This window comes from Diadema antillarum, unplaced genomic scaffold, assembly GCF_040938485.1.
Source record: "Diadema antillarum isolate AM-2024a unplaced genomic scaffold, OU_Dant_1.0 scf00000007, whole genome shotgun sequence".
Taxonomy (NCBI): domain Eukaryota; kingdom Metazoa; phylum Echinodermata; class Echinoidea; order Diadematoida; family Diadematidae; genus Diadema; species Diadema antillarum.
The window spans coordinates 3,934,202-3,946,256 of record NW_027270896.1 but is presented as its reverse complement, the minus strand read 5'-3'; the positions used below and the strand labels follow the sequence as shown (position 1 = coordinate 3,946,256).

The 12,055-nt window shown below is 35.7% G+C and overlaps 1 protein-coding gene across 1 annotated transcript; it reads right to left on the bottom strand.

Annotated features, from left to right (window-relative positions):
• Window positions 1–4,717: 4,717 nt before the first annotated feature.
• LOC139716689 (craniofacial development protein 2-like) lies at window positions 4,718–5,314 on the bottom strand. The gene has a single exon (XM_071628222.1). It carries the CDS (start codon window positions 5,312–5,314, stop codon window positions 4,718–4,720), a length of 597 nt encoding a protein of 198 aa, XP_071484323.1.
• Window positions 5,315–12,055: the final 6,741 nt, after the last annotated feature.

The window sequence follows — 12,055 nt, the reverse complement described above, 5'->3', positions numbered from 1 at the left end:
ATCATCAATCTGAAGAAGTGCCTGAAATCTATTGCTCACACTAACAGTGTACTGTTCCGGTATGTTGTCTACATCAAACCTTAATGGTGGTGTCTCTTTCTTCTTTACTTTGAGCTTTAGTTTCAGCTGTGCAACCAGAAGCTGGTGGTCACTCCCACAGTCTGCACCTGGTCTTGTCCGAACACTGAGCAGTGAAGAGCGCCATCTTCTTTTAACGAGAATATAGTCAATCCGGTTTCTTACATTGTCCCCGGGGCTCTTCCATGTCCATAGTCTTCGGGGGTGCTGCTGGAAGAAAGTGTTTCCAACAATCAGGTCATTAGCTTGGCAGAAATCTTCCAGGCCCAAAACCATTAAAAATGTACAATTCAGGTTTTGAAATTTTGAAAAAATAAAGTTTTCTCAAAGACATTCTAACATCGAAAAATTGCAAGAGGATACACTGAATTTCAACTCAAACAAAAATGAGCAACAAATGTTGCAAACTTTTTATGTTCTGATATTTGAAGCTGAACATGAAAATTTCACCATTGTAACTTACGTTACTGCGCTTATTTTTCTTTGACCATATTCATTCTGTTTAGGGATGGACAATGCAACTATCCTTCTAATGGTGGATAGTTTCGAAGATATGACCATTCTTATTTCAATGTGCTTTCTATATTTTTCATTCATTTGATGAGTTACTGTAACCGTGAATTAAGATGTTGATAGATATGATGGAGGTTGTTAGCCATGTAAAGTTAGATTGTTTCCTATATTTTTTTTATTCGGACATATAGAACTTGCAGATAACTGCCAAATCATTTTAGATGGATTTGTCCTACACATATTCTCAAACAATCTCAGTCACCATATGACAAATGAAAATGTGACTGTTTAAACCTTGGTAACGTTTGTTACGCATATGAGTCACGTATGTTACATAAATATACTAAACACTAAAAAAAAGATAAATGTTAAGAGTTCTAATAAATATCAAGAGTACCAGCGTTGCAAGACCTTCAGTACTTCTGGAAGCAGATTTATTTGATTGTCGTGTGATGTTATCGTAGGTATAGTATACACATTTGGCCTTAAATGAAAAATTGGAATAAAATATCTAAATTTCAAGAGTTTATTTTGTCTGAATATTATGAGTTTCACTGCAAAATTACCTGCGGAAGTGCCGTGTTCAAAACCCAAGGAATGCATTTATATAAGAGTCACAAAAGACATTGTCAAAAACCCCTAAAATGTATCAGTGTGTACTATAAACAATTGTAACGTATGTTTCAAATGTTTCCAGATTGAAATATTAATCACTCGAAAGTGGAGATGCATTGGAAAGTGCATTAAAAAGAAATGATACATCGCTAAACAACATTGCACAGTGTAAGTGCACAAACTGGTCAGCACTTAACTGTTTAGCATATTCAAGTTTACATCAATAAGGTACATAAGGCATAAGAGTGAAAATTTTATTTTTCACTCTTATATTAAAATTTACATCAATAAGGTACATAAGGCATAAGAGTGAAAAATGTGAAATAAATCACAGCGAGCTTATGAAGTTTAAAATGCAAACACCAGCACTGCTTTATGATTAATAATGCATGATTATCACGAGTTTTATTAATGAGCAAACCATGCATTATTGTTGCTTAAAACGTACATATTTCTTGGCACATTATTCCATAATGTGCCAAGAAATCTGTAAGTTTTAAGCAACAATAATGCATGGTTTGGGTAATAGTCACAAAAATACAGAATTATGAACAAGAGTGGTCACGTAAATAGACAGCTTTCTCACGGTTTTAGATTGAGAGTATAACTGACCTAAGACACACTAGTCTATAAACACAACAATGATAAGCACAAAAAGGCGCACCTTTCATAATTTGGATGCCCCCTCTTTTCTTTTCTTCTTTTTGGAAAAAGACAATGGAAAAGGCATGGAAATGTTAGAAAAACAAATTGCAATTCTTCTATTTCCATTACATAGAAAAGTTCGGTGACATATAAAATGTCTTTAACCTGTTTTATGTATATTACATCATTGTAAAAGACAACTGTAGACTCGCAATCTTGTATTTTTCTGCAAAAGGCAACTTAAAAAAAGGTACTGAGTAAGAGCCAATGTAGGAGAGAATAATGCAAAAGTGGCGAGTCGTATTAAAACGAAATGATACAAAATTTGGTATAAGAGCGTTAGTATAACGCTTTCCTCTGTTTTCTTGGTTAAGCTTCATATTTTCATTAATATCTCGGAAGAGTTAGATTGGTAGAAATTCTTATGGATGATTTCCGGTGCATAAACAAGGAAATTTACATACATTTCATCCTTTCAATTTGATATCTACAAGCCAACACTTTTATCCAGTACCTTTCATTGTAAAGCATACATAAGTATACATCATTGGCAATTTTTTTAATTTGTTAATCAATTTCAATGTCAATCAAGTCGACATTATCACCTTCATTCACCCTTTGCTGAGATCGGTTTAAGTCTTCTTTTATTTTCTTGCCGAAGGCTCTGTACTTTTTGACTCTTTCATTTTTTTTTCTGCGCTCTTGTTTTTCCCAACTCTTAAGATTTTCTACAGGAATGTAATACTTTTTTACACGTTGTTTCTCGGATTTACTCTCTAAAAAAAATCGAGTGAAAATATTTATTCTTGATGGGATGAATACAAAAAAAAGAGTGAATTTCGAGTGAAAATGTTCATTTTCACTCTTTACCTCAGGGACCAACACTAACTCTTCAAGTGATCCCTGAGCTCACCCCAAAATGAGTGAAAATGAATTTTTTCACTCAAAATTCATTTCAATTTTGCTTTAAATTCCTTTTTTGTAATCACTCCATTAAGAGTGAATATTTTCACTCATTTTTTTTTTAATAGAGAGTAAGGAAGGCTTCTTCTCCAATCTTTTCCTATTTCCTTCTTCAGTAATCGGCCTGAATCTTTGCTCTTGATTTTCCCATTTTGACCTCTTGGAACCTAAGGAGTAATGATGAAATTCCCTTAACAGAGAAATAAGAACATCCATACTGCAAATCCGTAATAAGATATTCTTACATAATTACGTAACCGACGTTACCTCTTATTACAAGGAATGAAGTGTCACATAATGAATTTGGTACACTACAATCATTATAACTTTGAAGTAAATGATATGATGATTAAAATGAAAACCATTGTTTTCATAATTTATGTAATCATTAACATACATTTTGGATTGATTTAGAGTGATTGAAACCTACGTTACCAGGGTATTCAGGGCCTCATTGACAATGGTTATCGCCAAAAAGAATGGTTAGTGCAAGCCTAAAATTGAAATATGTTTTTCATCTGTTTATTTATGGATATTAGTCTCTTTAGGATAAAGCTTTGGTGAAAAGTACGACAGTGAACATGCAGATGTAAAATTGAAACTTACGTTACCTTAAATGAAACCTACGTTACAATATTGACCCTATGTTTAGGTACCCTAATGTGGTATAAATATCTGAGTGAGATGTAAGCTTGTTATTCTCCTCGACAAAACAAACACCAAAGTACTTTATTATAGTAAAAAAGTACCAATATTTGAATGTAATTACGCTAAACATGACTTTGAAAATGTATATACCGTTCGCTCAGATACTGAGAAAGATCTTGTGCAGTCCATTCCCTGTGAGTCGTCAACGTGATGCGCCATTATGTCGCAATGACTGTTTCTAAGCAACTATGGAGTATAGATGGCTCTAGATAGCACTTGTTATCGATGAATGGTTGCAATGTTAGTGAATCTAATTAAGATTATTTTTCCGGGGGTAACGTATGTTTCGGCAACGTAAGTTACATCTGACCTTCGATGTGACTTTTTCAAGCGATTAGTAATGGCTCATAATTGAAACTCAGTGGAGAGATTGGGGTACCGTATGCCTATGTTTGGTAACTTCCTTGTAACATTTTCATTTTTAATTTTCCATAGCGGTGGTAACGTATGTTTCATTTCTTAACAATACGGTCTGAAACATGTTAGTACTTGAAGCTTTTTCTCTGCAGCAGATAACCAGATGGCACAACTATTGTTTACAGCATTGGACGAGACATTTTCTAAGTTTTTAGGACGGATAATTCACAATTTCAACCCCAGGGAATGTTTTAAAGGAAAACTTGAAATCATGGTAACGTATGTTTCACAGGCCTTTGCGACAAATTTGACTTGTAAAATAATTCAATTGAATAGTTTTCAATTATATTTCTTTTTATTCTAACGTGTAGGCAAATGGCTGAATTTGCTTTAGAACAACTTATAATGAGAAAAGATCATGCTTTCATTTGCATAATAGTAACATATCGGCAAAATTATTAATTTGCGACATGCTGTTTTTGGCGGGTTTACCATCTTTATGAATGCATAACTTCCGAAAGAATCATAACTGGATGTTCAAATTCTCGGCAGTTCTAGATAACAATGTACTAACGATAACTATTACCCGAAACTTATGACAATCGGTCGTTGCTTTATTCTTTCTTTGGTAAAACCATTGCGACAAGTATTTCACTGAATTGTACATATTTAGTGGTTTTGAACCTCCAAACTATCTCCACGTTCATTTCTTTCTCCCAATCCATATTTTCCGACGATCTTAGACTTGGTCACTGATTTGCCAATTTTTGCATTCCAGTCTCCCATTATCACAAGAACATCTTTGTTCGGAATCTTGTCAAGAGTATCTTGGAGCTGATCATAAGTCTTCCATGGCTTCATCAGATGCAGTAGATGTTGGCGCATAGACCCGGATGACGGAGATGTTAAATGGGTGACCTTCCAGTCTGAGAGTAATAATTCTTTTGCTTATTGGGTTGAAACCCAAGAAAGACTTAGCCGAGTTTTTGTCCAGGATGAAGCCTACTCCGTGTTCCCTCTTTCCGCCGTCTTTGCCTGAATACACAACTGTGTAGCCATCTTCGGTAGTGAAACGACCTTGGTTGAGCCACCAAGTCTCTGAAATACCAAGCACACTGATATTTTGTTCTCCCATTCGGGTTATGATGATCTCCATCTTGTCAGCATTCATTCCTTGAACATTCCATGTCCCTATAATTCTAGGTTTTCTCAGGTTTGTGCTGCTCCTTTCATGCACAGGATTATCGGCAGTATATTCTGCGTCCTTACAGCTGTGCCTAGTCGGTGCAACACGCTCCTCTTCCCCAGTAGCCATTGACGCATCATCTGGCCTGCGGGTCCCACCATCAGATGCCGGTTTTCCACAATGTTTACGAACTCTCATAAGAACTATCGTGGCCAAGAAAATGCAGTGGGTGGCCGGGTCCTTCTGCATTGCTGGATGGCCATCGTTGACTCTCCAGAGTCGATGCCCTTAAGATAGATCTTGTTTTTAGTTCCACCAGGGTGTCCAGCCACCCTCCTCACCATTCTCCAGTTGGAGACTGGTGGGTTTGCCGGTTTAGTCGCCGACAATCCGACCCTGAAACAGGTTGTACTGGGCTACAGGGTACCAGTAGCAGATCATCCTGACCTGACATGAAGATACCTTGAACAATATCCAAGATACAGAGAAAAAAAGTAAAATTTTAACATTTTCACTTGACCTTTTCACATTTGACCTTAACCTTATGACCCCAAACTTTTACCAGTGAATTTTAATACCTGTATACACTAAGTTTCAAGAAAATATCTTTAGGCATTGCAGAGATATGAGGGAAATAGTGAAATTTTAAGCATTTGACCTCGACCTTTTGACTTTTGACCTTGAGCATGTGCACCCAAAAGTTGATAGGCAGAATTTCACCCCCAATACACATACATGCCAAATTTCAGGGTTTTTTTTTTTTTTTTTTTTTTTTTTTTTTGTTACGCTGTCCACAAAATTCATTACGGACGGAGAGAAGGACGGACGGAAGGACGGACAACCCGAAAACATAATGCCTCCGGCACCACTTCTTGGCGGAGGCATACAAAAGAATCTAGATTACATAGGTGAAGTAATCTTGGAAGATATGTAAATATTGATATGTACGGTATTGAAACTGTCGTGTTGATTATCCTTATGGTACGTTTCCACTCTCGTGGCATTCACTAAGCTGGGTCCACTTTCTCGATTCGCCCGAAATCGTGGTCTTACTCGCGGACTAATCGTGCTGATCATCAGATAATCAAATCTTGATGTCAGTCAAAGACATTGTGTTGATCGTAGTAATTTTTCAAACAGTCCAATAATTCTTCTACGATCAACACGATTACCACCATAGACCTCAAGATGTGATAAGCCATGATAAGATCACCACGGTCACTCGTAGACTAAGAATCGATTTGTGGTAGATAGTATACATGTATTAGCATATCGAGACTCGCGACAATGGCAACCTAGTGAAAGTGTTTAACGTGCAATGTCAATAATCTTTTGGGTATCGATCATGCACATTTATAGTTACTCTATCTAAAAAGGACCGGCGGACGAGTAGGGCATGGATATCTGAAAACATTGGATGGTGTATTTAACTCATGCATGAGTTGTTATTCCAGCGGAACTTACATGCGCTCTATAAAGTGGATTGCACGTCAGATGCGCCTATAGCAGATACACTTCAAATCATTTTAGTAAATTTATCTAATTATAATAGATGTCTAATTTCTGTGGAAAACATGAAAATATTGTATTCGTTGTGGTTAAACATTTACACTCTGAATATGTCTAATGTTTAACACATTAGTCATACACAAACATCCTTAAACACAAACACACACAACACAAAAGTATACAAACCTGCATAAATATAAACGTGATATATATATATATATATATATATATATGTATATATATATATATATTTATATATTTATATATAGATATAGATATATTATATATACATAGTTATAGTATATACATGCACACATACATACATACACGCATGCATGGTTAATGTTCCCTCAGACATTTCCCTCATGTTTTATAGATCCATGGTCTACTTAACCATAACATTTTTTTTTCTCTCTCTCTCATTTTTGTATAATATTGATTATTAGTCACTCCTAACGGATTCAACAACCAAGTTTACGTTGTATTGCATTTAAATCAACCCATGTAATAAAGTTAAGTGCATGAAATCATTTTTTATAAAAAAAAACAGAATTTGAAAGCGACTGGATTTGACTTGCAACTATTCGTTTTTATCAATGCCATTCCTTGGTATTTGTAATCTATCTATTAGTTTCTTGGCAATAATAAACGTGTGAGCAATATGTTTAAAAACCATCAGGCGAACCACCAAAGAATGAGAACACGTATGTGCGATCTTATCTTAAAAAAATAAATTGATTTCCTGCTAGAGCATGGTGAGAAATATTTCGCTTGTGCGGTATACATGTAACTCTTATTTCGACATCTAAATAAAGCATTCGAGTTTGATGTTCCATGAATGCATTAATGGCGTATTGAATAAATTCACGAAATTCACGACTGAGCTCATTTCCCGTGCATGAATGCCTGTGTGTGATATTGGAGGTGTGAGTATGTGTGTGAAGATGATCAGAAGAATGAGAGTTGATGAAGAGAAGTTTGATTAATATCGATATGTTGGAAACCCCTATCCAGGTAAGCCCGTTTCGGCCGTCATGAAATTACACCTCTCGTAAGGCCTTTATTCTATTTGATGAAAAAAGACGTAAACTGAAAGTGAAGCTGAGTAGATCAAAGGTGATAGCGAATAAAAGATTTAATTTGCTTTCATATTCCACAAGATGTAATGATATTTAATCAATAATTTGGATGTAAGAAGTGATAGGGTCTCATACTTGCAATGATTATTATAGTATTACACGCGTTACGCAAGTGCGGCCGTCGACATTACCCTTAAATTTCTGTATAACCGTATTGAACCTTTTCCCTTTAATGTCGTGTAACTTTTAAAGGAATTGGTGTATTGAATAGCCGCTTTCACATAATAATACTTATTTATGGGGTTTAACTTAAGGAAAATTCCGATGTTATTTGTAAACAGAAATTAAATGTATGGAAAAAACATTACTGAAATCTGTATTTCTTGGGAAAAATGTAAAAAAAAAATCCTTCCTTAGTATTTCATAACAACAACTATTTATTACATAAAACGGGGTATCAACTTGTAGGAAATCTAATTCTCTTTAATATGATACCATTTTTATGGTAATTTGATATTCTTAACTAAAGTTATTCAAAAATAATCCGTATCCTAGCAACGGGCGGCGGCCATCTTAGAAGTATGCAAATTAGACGCACGCGCAACCCTTTTTCCGCTGGCGACAAGCAGATTCGCAAAATACAGGTTCTGACGATCTTCGAACACATTGTAGATTTTTTTTTTGGGGGGGGGGGGTGCACGGGGATCATTTCTGAAGAATAGTAACCCAGTATGGGCCGACATGAACTACACAGATACTTCCCTTCATTTTGTTATGAAAAAGTAAGATAGCCATGTTTCATTTTAAACTCTGAAAGGCCATTTAACAAGTTCTTTATTTCTTAGGGCTTTTAGCATAAGATTCTTCTTTTTTTTTCACTTTAATCTTCCAATAAGAGGAAACTGTCACGTCAAATTTTTTTCTTTAACTTTTTAATATCAGATAAGTTGTGATTTTGGAGGGAATCCAAAAAGACAAGAAACTGTTCATATGGGAAGCTGAATGGATTGAGTTTGGTAACACAGAATAGAAAAAAAAAAACATTTTTATTTCATATAAGGAATAGAAAGTGTAATTTTTCTTTCTTTCTTCGCCGATTTCGATGAGATTTGATCAATAGATAGCAGTGATCTACAACAAACCCCAGATACAGAACCTACGCAAATGCGCGCGGAGACATTATAACCCTTAAAATAATATTGCTGTAAAACCTATTGAACCTTATCCCCTTTAATGTCGTGTAACTTTTAAAGGAATTGGTGTATTGGAAAGCCGTTTTCACATGATAATAGCTATGACTGGGGGATAATTTTAGGAAATTTCAAATGTTATTTGTAAATGCATATTAGATGTATGGAAAAGAACATTATAACCAAATTCCCTATCTTTTTAGAAAAATGCTAAAAAACATAATTCCTTCCTTAATATTTCATGACAACAACTATTTATCCCATCAAATGGGGTATCAGCTTGTAGGAAATTTAATTCTCTTCAAAATGATACCATTTTTATGGTAATTTGTTATTCCTAACTAAAGTTATTCAAAAATAATCCGTCTCCTAGCAACGGGCGGCGGCCATCTTAGAAATATGCAAATAAGACGCGCGCCCAACCTTTTTTTCCGCTGGCGACAACCGGATTCGGAAAATACAGGTTCTGACGATCTTCGAACATATCGTAGAATTTTGTTTTAGGGGGGGTGCACGGGGACCCTTTCTGGCTGCTAGACTATTTCATCCGTGTTAAAATGAGTTCATATCTAGCTATGTCAGATTCGAAAGTCGATTCTCACAATGAAAAATTAATCTAAATATTGAAGATTGTAGAATTACTTTCACTTCTGTGTCAAACTCAAATCGTCGCTCTGTTTCACAGTGGAAAAGCACCATGTGGATGATACAGATGGTGATGATGTTGATAATGATGGTGACGATGATGAGGAGGATTGTAGTGAAAATGATGACACGTACGACAAATTTGATAACAGTGATGTTGTTTTTGATGACGATGAACACAATATTAGATTCTTTAAGCCAGAGTATCTGCAGCATCTAATCAAATCGCAGGTTCCGCAGTTTTCCAAGATGCTGATAAACATCATAAATTATTATGTGCCTTCCCATACTTCACCAATACTTCGAGGGAACAATAGATGACGGTATCATCACCAAGGCATTTTCGTAGTATTTATACACAACCCTCCCCTGACAGATATCTCCTTGTTAGTTGAAAACTTGAGTATTTCATGTATTCTCATATTGTCTCATTTCATATACAGAACACCCTCACTGTCTTTACAAATATTGAATTGTTGACATTTCACCCACCCAGATATTGTGCACTGGTAGAATCCTACTGCCCTGAAGTCTATTACAAAAGTGGTTCCGTAGACTTTCGCTTGTGTCACAATTTAAGAGCCTCTGTTCGCAATGATATTCTGACACATTTGAGATGGCTGCATACTTAAGCTCTTCGATTTTGAAGTATTTGAACTTTTGATCAATTCATCCGATTCATACGACAATTGTCTTCCCCATTGAGGATATTATGATTTGAACATTGTTTGATGGCTTTCACAGCGTTTGAAGTGGCGGTAAAGTGAAACTATAATCTATGAAAGGAAAACTAAAAGCAATCAAATTACGAATGGTAGGCACTTGACAAGGGCCTGCTCATGATGACGCTATGTGCGTCACTAAGCAGCTCAAAGAGGAAAAAAGTACCTTCAGTTTGGCCATGTTCAGTTAAGGATTTATTTGTCATTGCCATCAAGGAAGTAATTAACATGATTAAACTGGAGGCAAGAAACCATAGACTTACTGTGGGATGTGATATTTCTATACTGAAGAGCGGCCTCTCGGAAAGTATATCAGGATTTGTTCATCACATTGGAGAATAGACACGTCAGGACATAATAACTGAAAAGTTACGATAAGGCTCGTATAGGAAACGCATACATAAAATCACAAAAACACACACATACACATACATGGTGGCATACACCAACACAAACCATGTCACGAGAGAGAAGATACATCGCTCGGCTCATTTATACGTGTCATATACAGAGATAAAATCTGACCGCGTAGCCTGTATACTTCATTAGGGAGTATGGGCTACATAGATGCAATGCATAATCATGTTTTATATATCTAGAATTAATCATGACCAATATTAACCCATTCCACAGTGAATTCTGAAATGCCCATAGACTTAATACACAGGCCACCAGGTTCCCGTACAGAACGGGTTAAGAGGGGCGGATCCAGGAATTCTGTAAAGGGGGGGGGGGGGGGGCGTGACTAATATTTCTGGTGCCACTTCCGGGTTTCATTTCATGTTTTTTCTTTTTATTTCTTTTGTTTTTAACGAAAAATAAAGGGGGGGGGGGTGCGCCGGTTGCGCCCCCTCTGGATCCGCCACTGCGTTTTAAAAGATGATGGAGTTGCTTCTTGTCATTATCATGATTACAATCATTGTCTTTTTTGTCATCACTGATGTCGTACACGCTGATCAAGTGTGATAATTGAACATTGTGGTATGTTACTGTTATCAGAATAATAAAACTTTGAATTTGACAGAAGACATTACACAGGGAGAGATAATACGTACACAAGTAAAGAATACACAAAATAAACAAGACAAAGTCATAAAAAGTTGACAATGAATGCAAACACAAACATTACATAAACTCTGTGTCAGGGCAAAGGTATATGCAAGAAAATATTATATCTTTCAGAAATTTTGTTTCTTTGCATTTCCACAGGCAGAGCAATGGGGTATCTCTACATATTTACCAAGAGCAGTCATTATGATGTCCTCCCCTTAATATTTAAACAAACAAACAAACAAACAAACAAACAAACAAACAAACAAACAAACAAACAAACAAAAGAAAGAAATAAAGAAACATACGAACGAACAGAAACTCTGACTGTCTCTGGTCTGCATACTACACCGAATATAACAAATATGTCATACCTTCTAATTTAATGACTTTTGTTGTTCAATAAGCTCTTCCTCCTATTACCTTATCGAAAGTGAAGTATGTTAATGTAGGTACTCACACATAACTCATGTCTCTATTTACTACGTATATGTATTATGTATGATAGATTTTTGTATAGGCCTACCTATACAAATCCATACATGCAAAGATACATACATTATACATAAAAGCACACACATGCTTATTGATACAAACTTAACGATGTGTGAGAGTGTCTGTGTGTGTGTGTCTGTGTGTGTGAGGCTGTGTATTTGTTAGGAAAATGAAGGACTGGAGTATATACAATTAAAAAGTAAAAACAAACAAACAAACAAACAAATAAACCACACTGACAACACATGTCATCTTACAGTGAAAGTTTATCTTTTTTATACACACAAATGTGATCACGTG